Consider the following 27,560-nt stretch of genomic DNA (forward strand, 5'->3'; position numbering starts at 1 on the left):
ATGAAAACTTGCGTACACGAGTTGAGACTTGACGTGAGATTTGATCGTAGCCTCCGCTCACGTCCAAATTGATAAATGCCGAGCTTTGCGTGGAAATGACCGTACACCCAGTTTTCTGTCGTACGTTCGTTTCGTAAATGAGGGCCAATGCCACCAAATACTCAAAGTGTATGTAAACCTCTGACCCACTGAAAATCTGATATAGTACATAAAAGCTGAAATAAATCTGTCTCTTAGCTATTATTTTGAAATGACCACTTATGGAAATAAAGTAAATACCCTAATTGATGTAACACAAGACAAGTATAGTAACATGAAATGTGTGGAGTTGTGAAAAATTGAATTTGAATGTCTTTAGCCTTGGTGTAGCCTTACTTTTGGCCTCAACTGTAACTTACATGAAAGTAACAAAGCATATTGGGACAAGTATGCATTCCATATGCTAAGTACATATTGGAAATGAACGTGTTTGTTAGTCTGGAGTAGCATCAGTATGCAACTTCAGACTGCAGTCAGTCAGACTGCTGATTTGTCAATATTGGAACTTGACTAATGTCACTTAGTATAAGCAGCTGGGTACAGCAAGTTGAAAATATTTAGAAAGGATCATTTGCACAAGGACTACAAAAAGTAAACACTTATTCATATCAGATTGCGGTCCTTGACCAATTGTTATCAAAGCCACACAACCTTGACACAAAGGTTGACACAATATACACATAACCAAATCCCACAGAAACATTGGGTAGAGTAATACAGAATTTTCTTACCCATTTCAGCCAGTGCACCTGCTTACCTGAGGATGTGTCGTGAGGAGCGAAGAACCAGACACGTACGACACCTTCTCATAATGCGACTGGATGATCCAGTTTGAGCTGCCCAATGAGTATCCAGAACTCAAGGGTGTCACCTGCACCGCACCAAAAAGTTCCTTGAGTATAGAGAGAAGAGAAAAAAGGTATAAATGAAAATAACAACAGAGCTGTTTTTTTAGCAGTATAATTTTTAGCTATCTTGCCCAGATTCATACAAGAAGACTGAAACAAATTGTATGCATCCCTGTGCCTCCCGTACAAGGATATTAGATAATACGTGCTGCTTGCTAACAATGCCTACAAATAAACGGCAGTAGCTTTGTTCTCAGACAACCCCTACCTCAGGATCTACTCTAATCCACCTCTAGTGAGTGAGCAAACTGTTGCCACAAAGTTGGAAGCACACAATTCTCTTAAATGTCATTGTATGCTGTAAGGAGCCTAGACCAAACCATGAAAAACAGCCCCAGACCATTATTCCTCAGAGTTCTCAACGAGCCTGAAAATTCCAGCCTGACAGGACCCGACCCAACACGAGTCGGCTGAAGTCCAAACTCGGCCCAGTCTGAGATCACATGTATGTCACTAAGCTTGAGCACGACCCGACCAGGAAAAAGCAAGTCACCGATTGCCAGAAAATTGCTGCATAATTGCATAGGGTCAGACTGTGCTAACACACACAGCGCAATGAGGAGAGAGAGGAGAGCAGGAATGCAACAAGTTTCAATAAAACACACACCCATGATCAAAAACTCTTGAGGATGCCCTTAGTAAAATAAAATGCTCTATATTAAGCAGACCAGGGTCAAATACAAAAATGTATTTGCATTTGTATTTGAAAATGTAGTTAAATACATATTTGAAGTATTTTAAAATACATTTACACATGCAATACTTTGTATTTGATTTATTTAAATTATTTTCATGGAAAAGCAAATACTTTCCTAAATAGTATTTAAACAAGACCAGGTCAAAACCTAGTATATAGCTGGACCTAACACGTCATCCGGCCGACCAATGGTGTAACTTCATCACTCAGGCACTCAGTCAATCAGGCACAGACATTCACGTCAGGCCCGGCTCCACAATCACAAGCTTGGCCCACCCTGGCGATTTGCATATTAACTACAGTGTCTCTCTCAAATGTTTTTTAAAAATTCCCCATATAATTAATTAATACAAATGTACAAAACAGTCGACCTAGTAACGCTATCGATAACGTTAGCGGCGGGGCTAATGATGCTGGTCAACCTTGCAGCAGTGGCGCTGCTAATGTCGCCGACGACTTAAACCGAAACATGGCAAGTCGACCACTTTTAAAGTCATACCCCCGCCGACTAAGTGGTAGGGAGAGATGCTTTCAAGCCGCTTGGCATCAGTCCAGACCCTGGCTTGAATACCTCCATCAAGAAAGATGCATGCTTTTGTTTTCCCTGTTGTGTTATTAGTAGTCCGGCAGCTAATGAAAAGGATAATGTGTTCGTCTCTACTGGAAAATGGCACTCGAACGCGACAGGGGTCCTAAAAAGCATTCATCAAGTCAGGGTCATTTGCAAGCTACTTCTGCATAGGTGGAATTTCGCAGAAGGCAGGAGAAGGGTGAAATTGTTGGCGTCCTTATTAGGTCCCCAACAAATCGAGAAGAATCGTTACCAGCGTTGCCAGGTGGGAAATATTAAACTATCGTAGCCTACCGGAGGGCTTCAAATTATCGGATTTTAAAGAAAATTATCGTACACGACCAAAAAAGGGAAATCACAGGTGTAAATATGTAATTTCACAAAAATAGCATATTTATTGTAAGCAGCAACCTTGTTTAACACGCCTACTCACATACTTCAAGCCAATGAGTGCAATACCAACAGTCACAAAGGGGAGAAAAACATTTGCCCACCACATACGCTGCATGAAAGCAGGCAACTTCCTGGACCCTACTCAAATGAATGAGACTAACACTAAAAAGCCTGGTTGTCACACAATGCGGTACAGTACCTAAATGTGTAATAATTAACTTGTGTGTATTTCTATACTCTGTACTCTCGTATGTTTTCTTGTATGGGGATGAGACAACATGAAAACAATTTTCACCCGTCCACCACGTTTTGGCAATGTTCCAGCTCTGACGTCATCACTGTTGCATGCTTCACAAAAACTATTACACTTCCATCTAACGCTTACATTACAGTGTGAAATATTTACATTATATAACACCACTAACCTATTTAAATATACTCAATTTCAAAAATAACGTATATAACCGAAATATTTTGAGCGGTAATACTTACATAGCAATGATGAAATCTCCTCTATGTTCAGTAGATGGAGACAGAGACGGTATCAATGATATTGCTCTATTCGCTTCTGTTTTGCTCCAGAAAACGATGTCAGCTAGGTCTATCAGCAAGCATATGGCTTAGCTATGTTCAGAAGTCCTCAATAATAATTGTATTTTCCAAGAAATTACGAAATATCCTTGAACACGTTTCGTTAGGTGCATCGTATTTGTCTGCTAACAGAGTGAATGCGTAAGTGAATGCGATGCTAAGAATATTTTCTGTTACGCTGACCTATAAAACGCTATTCCAAAAGCAGAATTAGACATATTATACATCGTTAGAAAGCTTATACTCTCGCCTACTGAATAAATGAATTGTCAATCAAGTCAGACTGTACTAAAAAGGGCGATGACGGCGAAAACAACAGGTGTGGTGTTACGCACAGCTATTTTGGAAGATACCCAGGCATCACAGATGCGCGTATATTTCCCAAACGGATTGTCCAAGACAATATATGACCACTCGGTCTCAAAAGGGACATCTCTACACGTAAAACCAACAGTAAGGTTTTATATTTATTCAATATTTAGTCCCAGATATTGACTGTAGAATGACATGGTATCATTTTTAAAAACTTTTTCTCATTTATTTCGTTATTCAGTGAGCAGCGTTTTCACTGCTGTATAGGCATATCTTAGGGCTATTGTCGGGTTTATCTTTTTGCTATGACGGAATACGATTTTTTAGTGGTGAAAGAATATTTTTATGAATGCCAAGATAGACAATATTGTCCATTATGTCAAGGGTGGGGGGTGTTTTTTAGATGAGACTGCAGGGAGGGGGTGCGTGTTAAATGAACGACCGGAGCGACAATGGTGGGGCTGCGAAACTCCGTTTTCGGCATAGTTGTCATGTATCGTCTACTAATGAAACTGAAACAACGCGTTTCTGTTTTCATCTCACACGTTGGTTGCAGTAGCATCGAATGTTTGACTTTAGTAATCTAGGCACGCGGGCATGCCCACCACTAGGGGCTGTGTGCTAAGAGGTTAATGTATGTCCCTAAACCAAATGACTCAAAACTCATTGAACAACGCTTCACCTTACATTAGGACAATGATCCCAAATACACTGTTAAAGCAACCATGGAGTTTATGGACAAAACGTGAAATGCTTTTGACTGGCCAAGTCAATCATCCAACTTGAATCCAAATGAACATGCGTTTCCAAACGAACATTCACTTGCTGAAAACTAGACTGAAGGCAAAAATCCCCTGAAACAAACAGGACCTGAAGATGGTGGCATTAAAGGCCTGGCAGAGCATCAACAGGGAAGATCAGGCATCCTCAGCATCTGGTGCAGGTGTTGCAGAATTCAGGCTCAAGGATTTGGAACAAGTACTAAATATGACAACTTTAAGACCATGTTAACGTGTTCATTTACTTTTGGTCCCCTAAAATGGGGGATGTATTAAAAAGGCTGCATTTCAAACAGGGATAACTGGATATGGATGGATATAAACATAATTAAAGCGAACAGCACATTAACCTAATATTATTTGTTACATTTCAAATTCAATGTGCTGAAGTAAATTGTGTCACTGTCCAAATAATTATGGAGCACACCAAGTTGTTCAGTGGAAAAGTTATTTCAACAAGTAACAGTAGAATCAGCCATTTACAACTATTAAAATGCTACTGGTGATCTGCACATGATTAAAGAGTTCAACTTTTAAGCATAACATAGCACATTTAGGCCTACTGTACAGACCACAAATTACTTCATAAAGTCTAGCATTCCTTCTGGCACCACAGGCATTCTTTCACATCTTGTGGCACCCACACTAATACAATTTCCTTTGTTTCCATCACATGGTTGTCTCATTTCCATGTGCATTATAGCAAAGAAAGTCGTAAATCAATTACCTTGGACTACAATTACTTGAATGTTGATATTTGATTTGTTAATAGTTTTCATATAACATAATACTGAAACTGTTGGGAAATCCTCTCATTATCGGCATCAGCCAGCATAAGATGTTGCAACCAATAATTTCTCTATTCAAATGTCTAGTACGTCATCCTTGATGTTAGTAACTATGATGACATATTTTGCGGGGGAAGACAAGCTGGTAGCAGAGGAACAAACACTTGACAGTTTGTCTAATGTAGCGGTGGTAGCAAAAGAAAGATGAAAGCATAAAGCTGTGGGGGTATTATTGTCTCAAAAATAAGGAAATTTCATTGTTAGCTCGCCAACTCATTGAAAACAAAATTATAGATCCTCAGGACACCTTATAAAATTATTTTTGAAGGTTTGTCAGCACCAAGATAAACTGAATTTCACTAATAAGTTTCCACTGAGGGAGCATTATGTTCATGACATTATACTGAGGTAAACTAGCTATCTTGTCAGGTAACAGTTAACTTAGCTAGGGCTAATGCTGCTTTCAAGTGGTGTCGGATTTACGGGATACACGGGTTTCCCACCAGGAAGGCCCACATGAACACCCTTCAATGCGGAGAAGCAGCAGCTCTACTTTGAGGTCCTCCCAGACAGTTCACCTCATCAAGGAAAGTAAGCCCTGCCACCTACAGAGAATCCCAATTTCTGCCACTTGCATTCATAATCTCACTCTTTCGGTTACTACCCATAGCTTGTGACCATAGGTGAGAGTAGGGATGAAGATTGGCTGGTAAATCAAGAGCTTTGCCTATCAGCTCTGCTCCATCTTCACCACCATCATCCAATACAATACCTGTATTATTGCAGCTGCTGCACCTAGATGGTGGTCAATCTCTGAATCCCTTTCTCCCACCTTGGGTTGCCGCCCAGACATGCATCTACTAGCTTTTGACCACAATCCCCAGCAGCCGCTACCCACAATGGAGGCTTTAAACCCGGTTCATTCAGACTCCATGTACCCAACCTCTCCGGGATACTGGAAAAGCTCTCTCGGAGATGTGAGCTGAAATCCTTCTGGACAGACTCTTCTGCCAGGCGTTCCCAGCAGACCCTCACTACACGCTTGGGCCTACCTGGCCTGTCTGGCAGCTTCCCCGCGATCTGACCTGACTCATCACCATCACCACAGTATGCCTACATTTGAACATATGTGATACATGTGCTTTCAATGACCACATTCTCTTCAGATGGTGGTCATCTGAGATGAAAAAATACAGGGCCAAATTCCTTGAAATAATTTATGAAACACTGAGTAGCACCACTGCTTTGGAATATAGCATGTTTAATTTGTGTTGGCTAAGATAGCTAATTTTGATATCAGTACTTTTTATGGCAGGCCTAGATTTTGCAAGTCTTAACCTCTTAGCGCAAAGCCCCTAGTGGTCGGCACGCCGGCGTGCCGAGATGACTAAACTCAGACATTCTGTACTACTGCAACCAAAGTATGTGTTAAAAACAGAAACGCATTGTTTTAGTTTCATTAGTAGACGATACACGACAACTATGCCGAAAACTGAGTTTTGCAGTGCCACCATTGTCGCTCTGGTCGTTCATTTAACACGCACCCCCTCCCTGCAGTCTCATCTACAAAACACCCCCCACCCTTGACATAATGGACAATATTATCTTGGCATTCACTAAAAAATCATACTCCGTCATAGCAACAAGATAAACCCGACAATAGCCCTTAGATATGCCTATACAGCAGTGAAAACGCTGCTCACTGAAAAAGAAAAAGTTCTTAAAAATGATACCATGTCATTCTACAGTCAATATCTGGGACTAAATATTGAATAAATAGACAACCTTACTGTTGGTTTTACGTGTAGAGATGTCCCTTTTGAGACTGCGTGGTCATATATTGTCTTGGACAATCCGTTTGGGAAATATACGTGCATTTGTGACGCCTGGGTATCTTCCAAAATAGTTGTGCGTAATACCACAGCTGTTGTTTAAGGCGTCGTCGCCCTTTTTAGTACAGTCTGGCTTGATTGATGATTCATTTATTCAGTAGGTGAGAATATAAGCTTTCTAACAATGCATAACATGTCTAATTCTGCTTTTGGAATAGCGTTTTATAGGTCAGCGTAACAGAAAATAGCATCACATTCAATTACGCATTCTCTGTGGTAGCAGTAAAACAAAGACGCTGCTAACAAAACGTGGTCAGCGATATTTCATAATTTCTTGGAAAATACTATTATTATTGAGGACTTCTGGACATAGCTAAGCTATATGTTTGCTGACAGACATAGCTCACATCGTTTTCTGGAGCAAAACAGAAGCGCGGAATTGTAAATGGAGTTGCATTCACAAATGATCTGCTTATCCAGCAGTGAGTCCAGAATCTCTTGAATGGACTCAAAAGCAACTAAGGGAATCTTATATTGAAGCACGAATGTCGGTGGAGCATTCAGGTCTGTGGGGATGCATATGGTGTGAAGGTCAGTGACCCCACAGTTGTGGGCATCCCTGGAGAAAGTGTGCTCAAAGTTGTAAAATAATTGTTCAAGCTGCTGTCGTTGAGCTTCGGTTTCCAATGGATCAGCTTTAGCAAGTTGTTGTTGGACCTCAGCCTCAAAATCTGAATAAGGTTCCTCCTGGGAGGAGATGCTTCCTTCATGACTGTAAGGAGGTTGCTCAGCGCCCTGGGTAGCAGCATAGACTACCAACTCGTTTTCTTGTCTTAGGTCAATACGACGAATGGTGTCGCTAGGGAACACTTCATTGGAGCCTACCGATATAATTTTCAAAGGACGGGTGAAGTATACTTCATTGCAGACTTCCAGTATCAAGAAGTTAGGGAGTTCACCAATCACAGGGATGGTGAGCTCAAAATCGAGGAAAGAGCTATTAATGAAGTAGCCTAAAGGTTTTCTTGCGCTCACATGAGTAGTTGTATTGGTAAGATTCTGCACCAAGAGATAAGTAGAGCGGTTGTGAACTTCTAAAAGAGGGGTGCCACAACTGGTCAGGTTTAGCTCATAGAAATATGGAGCAGGTTGGAAGAAACCTCCAGAGCAATCAAATGCTTGTCCCTTCAGAATCATGAGTCTAGCAGGAATAGCCATGTCAAACTGACTCGTCACTTGACAAGCCTGGGGAATCGTTTGACCAGAGCGCATATGCTCTGGGTCTGTGGACAGGAGTTTGTCCTCTGTGCGCACTTGAGACCACAAAACGCCATTAATGGTGTCAAGCTGAGCCCCCAACAGAACTAGTGCATTGGCTCCAATGTAGATGGAGTGGGACAGCTGAGGCACCACAGTGAAGTAGTGAGTCAGCTGGTTCTTCCCGATCCGGAGAGCCAACACACAGATCCCAATGCTCTTCATTGAGGTCTGTGGGATTTCAGCCGAGTAACCTGCGGCTCTTATGCACGAAGGGTGGACAAGCGTCCTTTTGGGAAAGAAGGTCATATAAGTTTTGGCAGATGGCAGACTTCTCAGACCAGATTGCAAGAAGGGCATCCTGCACATAGGTTCCCATAGTCTCTCTGTTGACCATAACGACTCTTGGACCCCTGACGTTCCCTCCACCTGTCAGTGGTTGTGTTATGATGAGAGGGGAGGTCCTGAAGGTCCTTCCGGTTCACAGTCTTGGAGGTTGGGGCTTCTGAACCCTCAAGGTCCAGTGGGGTTTCAGAGCCTTTTAGTTTAAGAACTCTAGGTTCTTCCTTCCTTTCATTCTTGTCACTCGGACGGACAATGACCTCCTAGGCCATTTGCGCCATTTCCTGATGCCGCGCATTGAGGGCCTTGAGTGATCATTACCACAGGCCATCAGGGTGACGTGAGCAGGAATGGATGGATGCAGAATGTGGAGGAACAAGGACTTGAAGGCTCGGTCCTCCTCAGGACCAAGCCCATTTCTTCCTTGGAAGAAAGCATATCTCAAGCGGTTATAAAAATCACAAGGGTGCTCAGATCAACTATGTTTGATCTGAATTGCAGAAATCGGGGTTGATGTCCCATCAGCAAAGGGTGCGTATTCTTCTGAGAGCGCATTACACAGCTGGAGATAGCTGTCACGGAGAGAAAAGGGCTGTGCTTCTATGAATGCTCGAACAGGGCGAGAGGTCATCTTCCAAATGAGTTTGACTTTCTCAGTTGCTCTTGGCAGCTCAGACAGACTATGTTCAATTTCCTACAGGTAGTCTTCCACGTTGTGGTCGAGCTTCTTGAGATCAAAACGTTCAATGTCCTCAGCTAGTGCATCAAGGTGTTTCCAGCGTGGATCATCTGGAGACTTGTAAGACCTTCTTGACGAGCGATATGAGGGGGAGTGGTCCGAGTCCGAGGGACTGGAGCCAGAGTAGTTTCTTCTTTGAGAGGTGTGGGACCGTGATCCATACCGGCGCCGCCTAGGGACGACAGTGAGTCGTCCGTGCGAGGCTGGCAGTAAGAGATCACAGCTTTTACCTGAGATGGAGAAGAATGGCTGTCAGATTCATCACGCCACCGAGGGCGAGAAGAGTGTCGCTGTGAGGAGCAGTCCGATTCCCTGTCTGAGGGGGGGTGCATGATCATGCTCAGCGAGGAGGCAAGAGTGAGGAAGATCTGTGCCTCTGCCTCTCCTTCAGAGGCGGTGAGAGTGAGGAAGATCTGTGCCTCTGCCTCTCCTTCAGAGGCGGTGAGAGTGAGGGAGATCTGTGCCTCTGTTTCTCCCTTTGGGGAGGAGAGAGTAAGGGATATCTGTACCTCTGCCTCTCCTAATGAGGAGGTGAGAGTGAGGGAGATCCGTACCTCGCTGTTTTCGGCAAGGATGTGAGGGCGAGGGAGATCTGTGCCTCTGTCTCTCATGCAACTATGGTGACGCTCACTGTCTGTGAGCCTGGAGACACACTCTTCCAGTGTCTCAGTAGTCGTAGTGAGATTGCGGCGTATTTCTCTTACCTCCGCTTGTAGCCATTCCCTACTCAGGTCTTCCTGCTCTATGCTCATCTGTCGGTGGTGGAGTAAGAACAGCCTGCCTACTACCTCTTGGATGGTCATACGGTGGGCATGAGAGAGTCCTGGATGGACTGCACTAAGTGATTGATTTCACTTTCACACTCTTCCAAAGAGCGTTGCTCAAATTGTTCCTACTCTTCCTGGGGAAGTTGGAGAAGCCACAAAGTCCTGAATGGGAATCTGCTCTAATTCTGGGAGTTCTGCCTCCACCTGGGAAGCTTGGGAGGAACTGTGACACATTTTCAGACCTATTGAGAAGCAGGAAGAAGCAGGGAAGAAAGCAGGCCAGAAATAGCCAAGCTAGCTACAACCTGTAACGGGTAGGATATATCTAACCCAAAGCTTGAAAAGACAGCGATGGGGCCGTGTACAAAATACCAGGCAGAACTGTGCGAGAAACCAGTGTCACAGCAGGGGTCACGCGCACACTAGTCACGCAGAGCCAGTGATCGTGACCAAGCACAATTATCCAACACAATCACTTATACAACATAGTTATACAACAGCACCAAATAGCAACACTATTCTGATGCAACTGCAATGCCAGGGGTGAACTAACTAATGAAAGCGGCACACTGGAAATTGGTAATTACTAATTAAATTACTACACGAATGTAATAATGCTTAATAACTACTCAATATTACAGTGGGTTTGTTATTGATGAACCAGATTATTCTGCCCTTGCTAAAGAGTCTCCCTCTTGAGCTAGACAGATATATAAAGTATTTCTAAACACTGCAGCACATGAAGGATGTGCGGATTTATTGTTCACCACCACTTCATTAAGTACAGCACAAACGGAAATGAGTAAAACTAAAAATAAAATTCTCTTTTTTTAAAGAAAATGGGAATAAAACTGAATTATTCAGGAAAGTATCAATAATTACAACTAACCTCAGCATGTATAGTGTAAGTTTGTCACACCCCTGTTATAACAGAGATATTGACACACATATATATAGACAGTTTATAGAATACCACAGGGTTAGGGTACTGACTGGAGCTGGTTAGCAATGACTAACAATGACTATACACATGGGCCGTTAGCTAGGAAGCTATCATGGATTAATTTCTGGATATGCTTTAACTCTACTATTTTACACAGAATATCAGCATGAATTCAAGCATAAGCACATTGTACACGTTACTTCTAAATAATGCTTCTATAAGTGAGTACAAGCATAGAATCCAGTAGATTATCTCCGGCTCAACCATGTGCTTCTTACCTAGAGTAGACAAAGAGCCAAAATGGCCTCCCCAAAGGTCAGAGGGCAATCACTACCACAACCAAAGTAAATGTAAAATAACATCACCACCTTGTGGATTCAAAATGAAATGGGATGAATATACTAACTTAACTACAGGGGTCAGGACACAGCTGTATTTGTATGGTTAAATATGTTTGAATTGTTAATAGTCAGACAATGATGCACATAAATTAGAATTAGCTGCTACCACTGTTATAGCACAACCTATTGCAAGTACAAATGGCATTTGTCTTGAGGCAGGCCTCAGCATAGTAAGTATGGCGCCATCTGGTAGCAACTCAGAGAAAGCTTTCATTTTAATTATTTAATTCAGCGCTACAAGATCAATATTCCTTAATTGTCAATTGAAGCCAATTTCTCTATCCTCACACGGGGCACCAGTTGTAGGTGCCATAGATAGAATTTTAGTAATAATCAGTCATTACCATATAATTTGGAATTTTAATGAGCACGTCCAAATACTAATGGTTACTTGACAGGATCAAACAAATATTGCCAATTCGATCATTAATCAAATATTTTAATATTGTCAATCTAAGTCCTGAAGGCAGCGGTTCTTGTAATAGAATATTGTAGCTTTAATCAACAACCAAGAAACATGAAGCAGGCAACTGGGTACAATTAAACAATATTTATTCAATTCAGTTAGCAGAATCACGTAACATCATTATAATAACATCAACTACCTAAAACAATTGTCTACTGCTGATGGTTATAGCAAAGTCTCCATGAGGTTAAATGAGGAAAGAATGTGAGTGTACGCACGCGTGGGGAGAGAGAAAAAAGGTGTTGAATGAGAACAGGCAACTCGCGTGGAGTATTCGGTTGAGGTAGAGGGAAATGGCACCAGGCTTCTCTACAGGGGAATCTAGAAGCCAAGCGATTGTTTTAGGCGCCAGAGACACTACTTAGTATAGTCAAAACACACATGCAAGGAGGAGGTTAAGATGAAAAATAGTGGACAGCGCTTGCGCGTAGCCTCTATTAAGAGCTCTGAGCTCACTATAATCACTAATGATCAAATACAAAACAGTTACAAATGAAGTTACATTGATACAATATAACAGATTTTCCGCCATTTTGAATAATTTAAAAAACCTACTTTTGCGAACTAGTCCTAGGGCGTTGATCCGATCACCACCAAAATCGGACCATATGATCTACAGATGGTCCTGACCAAAAGTTATTCACAGAATTTTGATAAAGCAATGTAAATGGCCACAATGAGCCAATGAAAATTGAGGAGGGCGTGGCTTGTAACATGAATGTCTGTAAATTCTGAACGGTTTCTCCGATCACCACGAAACTTGGTAGGCACATCAGCAGCCATGAGAGGAGGCTAATCCTCCATTTTCGGCCCGATCAAGCAAAGTGGTGGCGCTAGAGAGCTCATTTTCTGTTTAGGCATAACCGCTAAGCCGATGTTTTCGAAACTCGGCACACATATATTGGGGAACTCTATATGGACAGTGAGTAAAAATGACGCCGATTTGCCAAGAGGTGGCGCTGTCATGAGCAAAAAGGTGTTTTTCTTACGTAATTTTGAACAAGCGTATCTCCGGCCCCATTTGAGCTACAGTCATGAAATTTTGCACATATGTGCAACTCGTCAAGGGTAACAAGGTCCAATTAGGACCCATAAGCCCCGCCCATTAGATCTTCTGCAAATTAGACATTTTGTGTCCTAGAGCTGTGATCCACAAATTAAACTTTTTTGACAAATGCTTCAATTGCTTTCTGCCATGGAAGTCTACGGCGGCCCGTATAACCGACTGGTCTGTTTTTACAAAACTTTGCAGAATGGTTGTGCCGTTCTCCCTGCGATGGACTGGTGTCGTCTTCAGGGGATCTTCCGGTTGCTTGTCGGCCTGACGCCCGATTCGTGCTTGGCCCCTTCATTGCTGCTCGCAGCTATATTTCTTTCTGTTGTTGGTTTTCTTTTTTTCCCATGCAACACCTGTTAGCTGATCTCATGGTGCACATACAAACAGTCATTCATCCTCCATTCGCATTGTACTTCGTATCTCATGTTTCGTAATGTCGGATGTTCGGGCGGGCACGGTGGCATAGTAGTTAGCACTGTTGCCTCGCAAGAAGGAGGTTCTGAGTTCGAATCCGGGTCTGACCGGATCCTCTCCGCGTGGAGTTTGCACGTTCTCCCCGTGTTTGCATGGGTTTACTCCGGGTACTCCGGTTTCCTACCACACTCAAAGACATGCAATGTTAGGTGCGCTCCTGAAGTTGCCCTTGACCAAGGCACTGGCCTCAGAACTGGAGTTGGTCCCCGAGCGCTGCACTGTGGCTGCCCACTGCTCCTAAGTAACTAGGATGGGTCAAATGCAGAGGACAAATTACCCCACGGGGTTCAATAAAAGTATATCTTATCTTATGTTTGTGAGTGACGTGTTTAATTTCATTGTAATACATTGTTTCTTGTTGTCTCATACTAGTGTTGTACCACTGTAGCCAAACAATTGTTACAAATGGTAGCAGCATTACACCGGTTCCTGACAGCCAGCGAGCAAGCGAACTGGAGACGAAATCGCGCGGGAAACTGTCCTGATATGTAGCGTCGCCTGTCATAGCAACACTAGCCCAAACCAACCAAATTAACTAGGTGCGTAAACAACTCGGGCAAACAACGCTATTTTTGGACATTTTCCATTTGCGCTCCATGATGAGTGAGTAGCTAATCCTTCTCATTTCAAATAAATGGTAGCTAGCAACTACATACGTAATGCAAATAATATCCTATGTCTACAGCATTGTAGCATGTTAGCTGCTGTGATGTCTCAAAACCACTATGCAAGACTACATATAGCAATGTTATGCACAATGCCTATAAAACAGTGATCAAGCCCATTCATAGCATGATTGCTAACTAGTAAGACTGTTTAGGGAGCAGGCCAAATCATAGACATATATACTATGGGCCAAATAATCATGCCATAATAGTCTCAGTTGGTTTGCGGATCTCAACCAATAAAAAGTGTTTGGGGCTGGACACAGTCGCGAAAACTCACACAACTAGAGACACAGCGAACAAATATTTGAGGGGTGAACGACAATCGCTGCTCAGTTCGCTGTCGCTCGCAGCAGGTCAGGATAGTCTGATTGAAACAAATGCCTTTTAATCACTTTTTCTCGCTCGCGTCGCTGCATGTCAGGAACGGATGACTGTTGGGGATCTTAAGTTTTCTTGAATGGTTTTCTTTCTCTTTATTCGGCTGTGTGGTTCAGAGCGTTGAGCTTTGATTGGTGGAGTTTAGTTTGTATATTGTGTATGGTGTTGCAGAGACACGGAGTACGTGTTTGTCCGGTTGCGTTGGAGAGAGGATTACTTCCAGTGTGTTTCCAGGTAATGTGTTACACTAGCCCCTTTGCATGTGCTGTTGGTGGCGTCCTGCATGCACGGTGATGTCCAAGTTGCGGTCCAACGAGCGATATTTAAAGGGGTTTGCTGACAGGTAAGCAGCCCAAGATTGACAAGGTGCAGGGGACACGTTCCACAGAGCTCAGGGAGGGGCTTTTCACTGGTCTCTCCAGTCTCTGCAGGTGGAAATTGAATAGCTATTTCTCATGTATAAAGATCCCTTTACTCACACCACTGAAGGGTGGAGCAGGTTAAATCAGGCTATTTTCGAGGGGAGTAAAGCCCTATCCACTCCACTGCTGGGAGTTTTGTCCTCCTTGTATCGCATATTGCGGTGGGTCAAGTCAACCGGCAGAGTGCAAGGGGGAAGAAAGCATATTAAGTATTTATGCAAACTAGATGGAGTGGTCTGGTAGTCTTGCATAGTAATCCAAAAGTTAATGGGTTTTTGCATCGACTGTCAATTGTCAGTTTTCTTGTACTCAATAAAAGCGAGTTGATTTTGTTGGCTGATTATTGGGGCCAGTCTGAAATAGTTTGTAGTCGACTGTGTCTGCTTTAACAGAAGTTTTGTTACAAGTCACCATAAACTACCAACGAATGCTTACATTACAGTGAGAAATATCCTCATTTTTTATTATAAAAGCATTTGTTTCTGTTTATAATTGACTTCAGTCTCCCTAGGTAGGGCTTAGAGTAGAGTTTATGCAGTTCATACTATGCAGTTCAGAGTAAGGATGAGTAACAATGTTTTTATTTATAAAAACATTTTGCCTGTTAGAAACGTGATGTGACTGTTGGTTTACCTCAGTGTCACAAAAGCCTGTTATGGCTATAGGTCATTGTTTGTTAAATACAGCTTTAAAAAGCAAATTGCCTTTTGTTAAACTGGCTTATTATAGATGTCATTGCAAAATCATGACTTTAATGCTTTAATATCCCAACAATAACTGTGTCAGTGATTAAAAATCAGGAATTTTTGGCATTTTAAACAACTTCTGTGTTAAACCCCACCCACTTACAGTTTACACCATGCCCACTTTCATTTTTTATCAGAAATACTCATTATTTTGCTGGATGAACAAATACAGATACAAATACAAATAGTGGTATATCCCTTGGTATTAAACAGAATGAAGTATGCTTGATAAAGTGAGACCAAAGCAGAGCATTTATTGTGTATTGTGTATGCAGATAGTTTAAAAGTTTAACCAAAATATCACAATGAGGACATCAATACTTTGATGAAAACACATTTTCATTGGCAGAAACCTCCATTCTCGAAAGCAAACTTTACTGACATATTAGTTCGAAGGGCGTGATTAAATTGTACATTCACTTAAAAAGTTTAATCTTGAAACTGGCCCAATTTATTCAGAGATAGAATTACCTTATTACAGTGTAGGGCAGTTTACAGAAGTGTGCAGCTTATCAGACTCCCAAAGGAAAAAAAACTGTTTACTGTGCTGACAGGGAGTCAGCAGGTTGTGATAAAGAGACTCAGTTGCAAAACATCCGACTGAATCAGCATTATATAAACCTCAGCTTCTTCATAATACAGTTTTGGAAAAGCCAATGTCATGGGGAACTAGTTGCTGTTTCAGCTGCAAATGTTAATCTGGTGTGGTATGCTTAGTAAGATAGTGCAAGCAGGATCAATGCTGTACTGTTTTGTTATTGTTACATTTTAGTATTTTTTGTGCTTTGTTCTTGTTTTTGTCTCCCGTACAGACGGAGATAGTGATGTCACAGCCCCATCGAAGAGAAGTGGATCTGAGGATGCGCCTGAGAGACGACGCACACCATCGCTTTGCAACCAGTCTAAAAGATGCCTGTTGTGAGGACGCCGGAGCCGTCACGGAGCAGCGTTATTAGACAGATGTCAGACTATATATTGCTGCACACATCTTTTTATGTTAGTCTGAGTCTTGGTCAACAGCTTGAAGTTGCCTATTGCCTACAGTCCAAGTTATCAGTTGTCTGAAATCTCCTCATCCTGACCACCATCATAACCATCTTTGCTTACAAACTTCTCTATAATGTGTTAAGTTGCTAATAGTAGCCTTCTTGTCACTTTTTAGTAATGGAAAGTTATTTTCGGTAAGATTTCTATTCTTACAATAGTCAAGGGGGTTTGTGCACATAGCAGGGTCAGTGTGAGGGTGTGATGGTGATGCTGCTGGACATGCTGGAGGGAAACTCACCACTTTCTGAGAATAGCCCACTAGCTGGACCTTGCTGAGAGCAGAGTTGACCTCCTGCAAGCTGTAGCACTTCTTCCAAGTCCACACATCCACAACCTCCTTCAAGGGGCCTGGGAGAAGCCTGGATGAATGTGTATACACACCTGCATCACGTTAGCACACACATACTTGTATTGCATTAGAACAAACAAAAAATGTATAATTACACACATGCATCTTCAAACTGAATATAAATAAATGATACAAACTAGACACAATCTTTTTAGAACTGCACTGCAAAATTTCTGGTTGCCTTTAAATTGCAATATGACAACCAACTATAGCGCAATCCATTACAGTATTTAATTTTACTTGAGCGTGTACAGTACCTTTGAATATCCTTATTCTTCCAGCAGGTGGTAGTTTGTGCCTTAGGAACCCTTTCCATGAAGTTCACCAACTCCTCCATCAACAGCCTAAGGGTGTAGGGCATTGGAAGGTTAATCTAGGGTTCACACACTTAACTATACTGCAAATGCAGACATAATTGTGTAATGCTCCCCTGAATTTCCTGGACAGAAACCTGAAATCACAATAAAAGCTGTAGGAGTAGCCGCCTTGAGTTATCCTGTTTTTCCTTGTTATTTTATTATTGTTTTTTCTTTTCTTTTTTTTTACAAATATTAACAACATATACTCTGCAGCAAACACATATTAATATTTAGAGAAAATACAAGATCAAAGAAATGGAATAAAGTGGAATAAAGCCATCAAGGAGATCAAATTAACAACATAAAAGTTGGGAAATCACTTCAAGGATAACAAAAGGAATGAAAATATCAAAACCAAAAAATGTTTGTCCTACCCCATTTAGCATTCAGTTATGATTATGCTGGCCAAAGTATGTCTCTTTGACTTGTTTTAATACCTTTTTGCACAACAATGGAGTTCTATGACTCCAAGTATATCAGTGACGACTAAATTCATTGAGAGTTGGACAGAAACATTATCGGTTTTGGTCTTTTTATAAAATATGTTGACAATACAGAAAAAAAGGAAATTACTGGTGTTACCCTTTAAGTGCTGAAAAAAATTGATTTATTGGGCTGACAACGCACAAGGTAAATAAGTAGCCTTTGCTCCAAGGCTAGCCATTGCCTTTGCGTTTTGCGAGCCAAATCTCAATTAATTGTAAAATTTTCCTGAGGGAAATCAGGGAAGTGAATGCACAAGCGCAGGTCACCTCACTTGGCAACCTTAGTTGCTACTGCCATCTAGCGAAGATTCTGACAAACTACACTTTTCATCCTCTAAATCAGTAATGCGGGAGACATTTCCCTGGCTTTTACATTTGACGCAAAACTACCGAACGTCGGAAAATTTTAATACAGAACAGTTTTTCTTTTTTTTTTTTTTTTTAAGTACCGAGAAAGTGCTGAAGTTTCGGTATACGGTGCAACAGTACGTCAGACACATATTCCAATCCATAGCTCAGCTTAGCAGAGAATGCACATTTCAGAGCGCCACAGAGACAGATAGAATAATAACACATAAATACGCATTTCAAATAATGAAGACGACATTGAGAAAAAACGAAACGAAAGACGAAATATCAACTCGCGACCTGCGTAGTGCTCGCAGAATAGCCTACCGTATTATTTATTTAGACACTGGCATATAAGAACATTTTCGGTTACGCTGACCTATAAAACGCTATTCCAAATGCAAAATCAGACATGTTATACATCGTTAGAAAACTTATACTCTCACCTACGGAATGAATGAACTGTCAATCAAGCCAAATTATAGAAATCCAACACAAACCCATGGGACAAAGTGTCCCATATTTAATGGCATACTTTGAGTTTAATACGAAGTGAAATTAGTCCTCAAATTAAGCCATAGAATGGTTACTAATAATGGAGCCCACACTGAACATAACATGGTACTGGCAAGGTTTGGGTGTCTGGCTATGCCTTACTGTAGATAGTGTGGTTAAAATGGCACACAATATTGTTTGTATTGTAAAAAAGCAAAATGAAGATCAGAAAATCTTTGGAAGTGGAACAAAAGGTTCTTTGAAATCACAACATTTCTCTCTGTTATACAAGGACCAGTGTGAGGAAAAAGGAGATTTGATACCACATTGAGCTGTGTTTTGATACCACTCAAAACAACTAATCGGGATAAGATCTAATGACAGTGTGTCTTGTATAGATTGGATCAAGTACAAAACAATTTACTGCACAGAATGGCAAGTGATACCTTCTGCCTCCAGGTCCTTTAATTCATTACTATACAGTGAGTTAAATAATGTTTGGGGAAAAAAAAAAACCTTTTACTTGATTTGGCTCAATACTCCACCAATTTTAGATTTTAAATCAAACAATCAAAAAACACATTGTTAAAATACAGATTCTCAGGTTTTATTTAAGGGCTGTAGGACAACTTAAAAAAAAAGAATTCCTTTCTTTTTTCTGTTCTCCTCTCGTTTTCCGTTTTTCTCTCTCTGAGGACATAAAACACCATATCCCTTTGTAAACTCCCAAACGAGCCTGTATCTGTTACAGACCTGCCAACCTTACGAAAATATTTTGAGTACCACAACAGTCAGTGTAACGCTTAGTTGACATGCTTTCGCACCACTTCGCTTTGCACGCACACACAAGCCTTTCTTCATAATTCTAGTTTTGACTGTTGAAGTCAACTGTTGAAATTGTAGAATTTGACCTGATTCTAAAGTATCACTTGCACTGCACTGAGCTATATTATGATATACTTGCAAGTCAAAAGTACTTGCAAGAGTACACCTGCTTAAAACAATTTTTTCATGATTAATATTTCATTATATGATATGTGTGCTTATACAAACTGATAACCATAAGTGAATTATTATTTAATAAAAATGGAAATAATTTATTTTGTATATTGTAACATGTTTTCATTTAAGTATTTACAGAAACTTATGTTGCGATGTAAAACAGTCAATTATGAATAAAACCAAGTTTCTGTTCATGATTTCCATTTTTATTTAATAATTGAATCAGCTTATATAGGCACACATCATATAGGCCTAATAAATAAAAAAAAGTATTCAATTGAAAAATTATCTAGGAATGTAGGCTTTTGTAACTAGAGGTTTAGCTAAATTATTACCTGAAGCTCTTTGGTGGCTAATGTCAAAATCATATTTGCACAATGTGCAAAATGCATGGTGCGGACGTTTTGAGGGGCGGAGGCACGGCCATTGCTCCTGATATTTTGTGAGGAACTTCTGGGGGGCATGGACTTTTTAGTAGGTCTGCTGCTCTCAATTTCAATTTTTCAATTTAAGTTGCTTTATTGGCATGAAATACAGATGTAATTATTGCAAAAGCATACATATATAATATGTAAAATAATAATAATATTAAAATAATGATAGATGTAACAATATATAACAATAACAGCACTGAGAACAACAGAAGTAAATCAATAATTAAAGCCGCAAGCGGCGTTGGGAGGGGTCCAAGCATTGGCACCATCGCGTCCCCTATGGAGCGATTTTTAAATGGCTTTGTCCTCATGATCATATGCCTTCACCCAACATATCTACCGAATATCACGATGATCGTATGAAATATTGATGACTTATGGCCAATTTTGAGCTAAGAGAGGCTGTCGGATGACTTGGTTACGTCGCCATGGATGTGTCCTGGCCTTTACTATGTCGTAACACTTAGATGGTCCGGCGTGTATGCACAGCTGCAGTGTTTCTGCGCCGCAACTAAAAAAGGCGTGTCACTAGTGTTGTCAAGATACCAAAATTTTGACTTTGATACTGATACCAGGTTTAGTATTACGATACTCAATACTGAAATGATACTTGAAACTTAAACGATGCTAATTCGATACTCGGTACCTAACGATACTGAAATTACCTTAATAGATCAGAAACGTAATGTCCACAAGGGTTGACCTCATTTTCGAATTCATGGTTTATTAACAACCTGGTTCATTAACAACCTTTAAGTTGAAGCCTCTTCAACATATTAATATGCATAGGCCTATAGTGTTACAACACTGAACAATAGAAAAATATGTTAAATAAATTTCAAAAATGTAACTATTGTAAACTAAATAATCTTTAAACAGGTCTTTCACTTTTAAATAGATCTAAAAACAGCATATTCTAATAACAATACAGCATCTTCCTATAATAAAATATTTACAAATTAGAACACCTATTGCTACTGAAGTCAACTGAGTGGAAGCTTGCGCTGTATCAGGGAAGTGAATGCACAAGCGCAGGTCACCTCACTTGGCAACCTTAGTTGCTACTGCCATCTAGCGAAGATTCTGACAAACTACACTTTTCATCCTCTAAATCAGTAATGCGGGAGACATTTCCCTGGCTTTTACATTTGACGCAAAACTACCGAACGTCGGAAAATTTTAATACAGAACAGTTTTTCTTTTTTTTTTTTTTTTTTAAGTACCGAGAAAGTGCTGAAGTTTCGGTATACGGTGCAACAGTACGTCAGACACATATTCCAATCCATAGCTCAGCTTAGCAGAGAATGCACATTTCAGAGCGCCACAGAGACAGATAGAATAATAACACATAAATACGCATTTCAAATAATGAAGACGACATTGAGAAAAAACGAAACGAAAGACGAAATATCAACTCGCGACCTGCGTAGTGCTCGCAGAATAGCCTACCGTATTATTTATTTAGACACTGGCATATAAGAACATTTTCGGTTACGCTGACCTATAAAACGCTATTCCAAATGCAAAATCAGACATGTTATACATCGTTAGAAAACTTATACTCTCACCTACGGAATGAATGAACTGTCAATCAAGCCAAAGTGCACTAAAAAGGGCGACAACGCCGTAAGCAACAGGTGTGGTATTACGCACAGCTATTATTGAAAGTAGCCTACCCAGTGATTCAAAAATGCGCGTATATTTCACAAACGGATTGTCCAAGACAATATATGACCACTCATTCGCAAAAGGGACATCTCTACGCGTAAAACCGATGGTAAGATTGTATATTTATTAAATGTTTAGTCCCAGATATTGACTGTAGAATGACATGGTATAATTTTTTTTTTTAATTGTCTCATTTATTTTGTTATTCAGTGAGCAGAGTTTTCACTGCTGTATTGGCATATATTAGGGCTAATGTCAGGTTTATCTTGTTGCTACGGAATATTGCATTACATTACATTACAGGCATTTGGCAGACACTCTTATCCAGAGCGACGTACAACAAAATGTATAACCATAACCAGGAACAACTGTGTCGAAAACCCTAGAGGGCAGTAGCCTACCATTCCAAGTGCAGGGAACAACCGCATAGTCCAACTTGGACCCGGTAGGTTAAACTGATTAACACTAACACAAACAAGAACAGCAACAACGCAGTCTATGCAAAAATGCAAGCAATAGTTAAGACGAGAGCATTAAGTAAGTCACCTACGAAACAGCTAACTAGTTACAACCCTAACCTTACAGTCAATTTAGAGATTAAATTGAGAATACGATTTCTCTCAGCATAATGACGGATTTAAAGAGTAAATGAACTCACCCGTTATTGTCTTCAAATGGATCCATGTCAAAGAAAAGTAATGATTCATCCTCTCAAAGCTTTACCGTAGCGTATTATTTATTTAGACATTGGCAGAGTACAGCATAAATTTCGTCTTTTGTGAATATTCAATGTTAGAAATTGCAACGAGAAACTGCAGCTGTAGACACAAGATAGTCTGTTATGTTATGGTAGCAACGGAACGAAGCGGACTATATATGTATTACCGTCATTGTTTTATACCAGCGTGTTTTCGCGCGTTTGCACAGAAACTAAAAAACTACCAATAAAATGGTTTAGCTTTTTCTCACCATAATGACAGATTTAAAGACTTAACGAACTCACCCGATACTGTCTTCAAATGGATCCATGCCAAAGAAAAGTAATTATTCATCCTCTCAGAAAGCTTTTACTAACAAACTTTGGGTAGCCTATCCTAGCATGCACTCTAGGTGGCACTGTCAGACCGTCCCCTCACTGATAAAAACTAGACCCTACGGTGTCGGATTACTTGCGTCGCCATGGATGTCGCTTGCCGTAAAGAAGTTTACTAGATGTCGTAACCGTTTAGATTTGGAGCCACAGCTCTTCCGCACCCCACCTAATAAAAACGGCCAAATGGCGGGCAAACCATATGGCGCACATAGGTGGTCCCAAAAGCAAAGTTGTAGAGCACATTCCGATGCATCGGTCGATGAAGTTTTGTGTTGATCGGACTTACGGTGTGGCAGTTATGGCCTTTAAAAGTACGATCCTTTGTTATAGCGCCACCATCTGGTCGACATAGGTGATTTTTCGCGCCTGAGTAGTTGGGGGCCCTAGGAACCCACCTACCAAATTTGGTTGGTCTACAACTTATGGTTGCTGAGCCTCAGACATTTTAGCGGAAAAAACTTCCACGCCCCAACCAAAAAGTCTAAATGGCGGGCAAACAATATGGCGGACATAGGTGGTGCCAATGGCAAAGTTGTACAGCACGTTGAGATGCATAGGTTGATGAAGTTTTGTGCTGATCCAATTTATGGTGTGGGAGTTATGGCCTTTTACGCGTAACCCTTTGTTATAGCGCCACCATCTGGCCGACATACGTGATTTTTAGTGCCCGAGTAGTGGGGGGCCATAGGAACCCACCTGCCAAATTTGGTTGCTCCAGGACTTACGGTTGCTGAGCCTCAGACACTTTTAGCGGAGAAAAAATAAAAAATAAAAAATAATAATAATCCTAACAGAAACAATAGGGTTCCACCAGCTTCGCTGCTTGGACCCCTAAATATGTACAATGCTCGCTTTCTCGCCTTGTTAGTATCCTCGTCATCTGACGTTATGATTATTTTCTAACTGCAAGGCTGGTCGGGTGACTGGGTGCAATAATAGGAATTATTTGCTACGTTAGCAGTCTATAGTCAAACACCTTTGCAATGGTCACTTTGCTCCACAGAGCGTGCGATTCAAAGTTTGATCACGGAGTCTCCTTAGCATTTGAGTTACTGAAGCTAAATTACTCCATTAGTTATTCACACGTCTTGTAACGAGGCTAAATCGTATGCAAGCTACTACTACGGCTAACTATATACACAAATGTATCTCATTAGGATATACCCCTAGAAATGCATCATTTCGTAAAGTTACCGAACACGTTTTAACGTTTTATGTTAACATTACGGTCACATTTTTGTGCTTGATTATTACTCCCCACTTTACCTCAGCAATGCAGCGTTACGCCTCGATGGATAATAAAGTACCGCTGTGTATCAGTGGATGTTGAGTGGGTCGGGGAGGGGTTACAGAACCACAAGCACAAGGTCGTAGCATCTGGTTCAATCCGAGGGATGTAGTTTAAATACCGAACAAATGTATGGTATTTATTGATTGTTTTCCGTAATTAAATTACAATAATAATTTTTTTTTTTTTGGCGTAGTTTCATACGTACGTAGTTGGCATTTCGTACCCGCATATTTTGACCAAGAATTGCGTGGTTGGTGCACAAAATGCATGCAGGTTGGCAGGTCTGCTGTTAATTCCAACATTCCAACCTTACCTACTACTTCCCCTCTGGATCTCCAGATCTCTCACGCCAGATGCCCGTAACTCAGGAATCAAAGGCTACTGATGACACCGGGGGTCTTAAAATCTATATACATATATTAGAGACATAGGAACAGATGTTTGTGCTTTGTGAACCATGCATGAGGTGCAAACTGCCTCACAGCCTGATAGCTTCGGACCACGACAGCTTGGCGCCTGGATAATCGCGCTACACTCCCACAGAACGCTTCCGACAACTAGCGGGCACCCTCGGTATTTCAAGGCCGCTCCATCTACGTAAACGAACTGACAAAAGTAGGATCAGATTAAACAATTACTAAATACAATTCTAATACCAAACTGGTCCGAAATAAAACGCGAAGCGAGTGCAGGCTATTAGAATTAGACGGCACCGCAGTTCTGAGTTCCCTAGCCGGCACCACTAAGGAAAGATTAATCATCTCCCTGTAACCAATTCCTACAATAATCATGTTTGGTATGGTTATTGTCCAAAATTCCCGACGAAGGTTGGGGAACAAAGCATATTCCAATAGCTAAAATAACAACAGTTAAAATATTATACAACCCCATCAAATTCGCCTTAATATTCTAATAAAAATTATCGGACCCTGCCCCCGAGAGGAAGGCGATAGTGATAGGAGGGTGTGCCTCTAAACGAACAATGGTAGCCCGAACCCCCCCCCCCACCACTCTGGCAGGTATTTTTAGGAGAGAGACACTTGGCCTCTACTTTTTTCTTTATTCTTTTATCTTTCATTTCGTCTTACCTTTGTTTTTCTTCGTCTCCTACCCAAGCCCTGGAGTACGTTGCATTCTGAAAGTGCCGTGGCCTTCGTATCCCCGCCTTATAAGCCTGGACTGCTATACTGCTGGGCCTCCAAGTGTCCTCTCCTCTCCAGAACCATAGCTGCCTATGTCTTGGAACACTGACGGATCCGTGCTTGCTGTGACGTCCGTGGAAGGGATTCCTGTACCACCAATTATGGCGCATGTTCATCAGGTTCAAGATTTGGTAACTTTTAAAATCAGCGCGTCCCACCTGGGTTGGGTCTCGGAGATCTTCCTTCCTTTCCTCTCCTCCCCTCTACTCTCGTAAGTATACCAACAGATTGACCTTCCATCTGCTGTACGCTGTCCAAGTGCGCCTCTAGTGAGACTAATAGCTAGGTAGTTGGAAAACGACGGTACGATCAAGCACAGTACAACCCGGAAAGCCTTCATTCCATTGTACATTCACTTTACTCCGTAGCCAAGTTGGTGTTTCCATATTCTCTATCCCCTTGCATGCGCGCCTCCCCATCACCTACTAACTCTATGTGCTTAGATCCCATTGAGTTTAAGTATATTTTATGTCTTGTCCACACAGTCTTAGCTTTTAATATTTTAAATACGTTTTAATAGATTGTGTTACATTACCTTAACCACCTTTGTGTTAGAACCATCTATAATCATATTGTGTTTAGATCTAGAATAGTACCGTCTGTCCTTTTGTTACCCTAGTTATATGCTTTTATATATTGTGTGTTGTATTAGGTTTGTATTATTGTGTAAATACTGTTGATTGCTCCTGCATCACTTCATATTAAATTACTGTATTGGTAAATGCTGAGTTGTGGTTTCTCTCTCACACTGACAGAATGATCCACTAGCAAAGTTGAATAGAGTTATTTGAATTCATATTCATAAATATATATATCGGGGGAAAATTCCACTTAAGGTTGATAAGGGTGCTCTGGGTTCAGTATTCAGATTGCTGAGCTGCCCACAGGGCAACCGGAGGTAATCCCTAAATGGTTATATTCACAATAGAGGGTATGCATTGTCATCACTTTCCCACCGGAATATGCCCCCTCAGTCGGACTGAGTGGCAAAACATGCTGCGACATGGCTGCATTTAGTAGAGGAAACTGCAAAACCGGGAGTAAAACGATTATCTGCTTAAATTAAAGGCAGTTGGACTCGACAGTGATCCTTACAACTTACCAAAGAACCAGTGGTCCATGGACATTCAACAAGAAATCGGAGCTATCTTTTTACAGACTGCCGAAAGCTAAAGAAAGGGAAGCAAATGGATCGCTGCAATTCGCAGAAACAACTGGAATCCAGGCACCGAAACGTGGATGTGTGGTTGTTATTTTGTGTCAGGTATGTTGGATTTTTCGGTAAAATCATACCTTAATTCATATGCTTGGCTAGCTAACACTACCACCCCCCCTTTGCTTGTAGAACACAAGGCTCATCATCATGTTTTTTAATAAATGCTGGCAAAAACTTTACAGTTGCACAGAATATAAATGAAAGATACTAAATATTTAATTGATGAGTAGTCAATACAGTACATAACTCAGGGCATGATTTTACCCAAAAATCCAACATACCACATGTTGTTTACGGTGTTGTCAACCTTTGTGTTACAATCTGGCTTAATCTACAATTAATCGATCCAACAGGCGACTTTCTAACGATGTATGTCTAATTATACTTTTCAAATAGTGTTTTATAGCAAAGCGTACCCGAAAGTTTTGTCTCATTATAGCTGTATTACGCATTCAATCTGTGGTAGCAGTAAAAGACACTGCACCTGGTGAAATTTTATCGATGACTTTCGTAATTTCTTGGAAAATACTATCGTTCTTGAGATATTCTGAGCATGGCTAAGGCATGTTTGCTGATAGACCTAGCCGATATACTGTTTTCTGGACTAAGTTAGAACTGGGGAACGACAGCATTCATTCTGTCTCTATCTCTACCTATTGAACACAGATATAAGATTTCATTGTCCAAATGTAAGTGTTACTGCTGAAAAGTGTTACTGCTGTTTCAGTTATATACGTTATTTTTTAAATTTAATGTCATTAAATAGGTTAGTGGCATTTTATGAGGAAATTTCACACTGTAATGTAAGCATTTGTTGGTTTGCCAAGTAGTTTTTGTGTTCAATGCACCGGATGTGACCTCAACTGGAACATTGCCAAAAGGTGGTGAACGGTTGAATATTGTTTATAATGTTGTCCCATCCCCATACAAGAAAACATCACATACAGTAGAGAAACATACAAGAGTTAATGATTACACATTTAGGTACTGTACCACGTTGT

At 40.9% G+C, this 27,560-nt stretch overlaps 1 protein-coding gene across 3 annotated transcripts in view; it reads right to left on the reverse strand.

Moving 5' to 3' along the window:
- Positions 1-27,560, reverse strand: part of ints9 (integrator complex subunit 9) — an 88,729-nt gene that overhangs the window by 34,841 nt on the left and 26,328 nt on the right. For all 3 annotated transcript variants that reach the window (XM_064341064.1, XM_064341066.1, XM_064341065.1), the window contains 3 exons: positions 17,224-17,310; positions 16,856-16,976; positions 797-931 (listed from right to left, as the gene is read on the reverse strand). In XM_064341064.1, coding sequence (XP_064197134.1) covers positions 797-931; positions 16,856-16,976; positions 17,224-17,310 — 343 coding nt within the window. The remainder of the gene's footprint in view (positions 1-796; positions 932-16,855; positions 16,977-17,223; positions 17,311-27,560) is intronic.

The sequence above is a fragment of the Anguilla rostrata genome, chromosome 6 (assembly GCF_018555375.3).
Source record: "Anguilla rostrata isolate EN2019 chromosome 6, ASM1855537v3, whole genome shotgun sequence".
Classification (NCBI taxonomy): domain Eukaryota; kingdom Metazoa; phylum Chordata; class Actinopteri; order Anguilliformes; family Anguillidae; genus Anguilla; species Anguilla rostrata.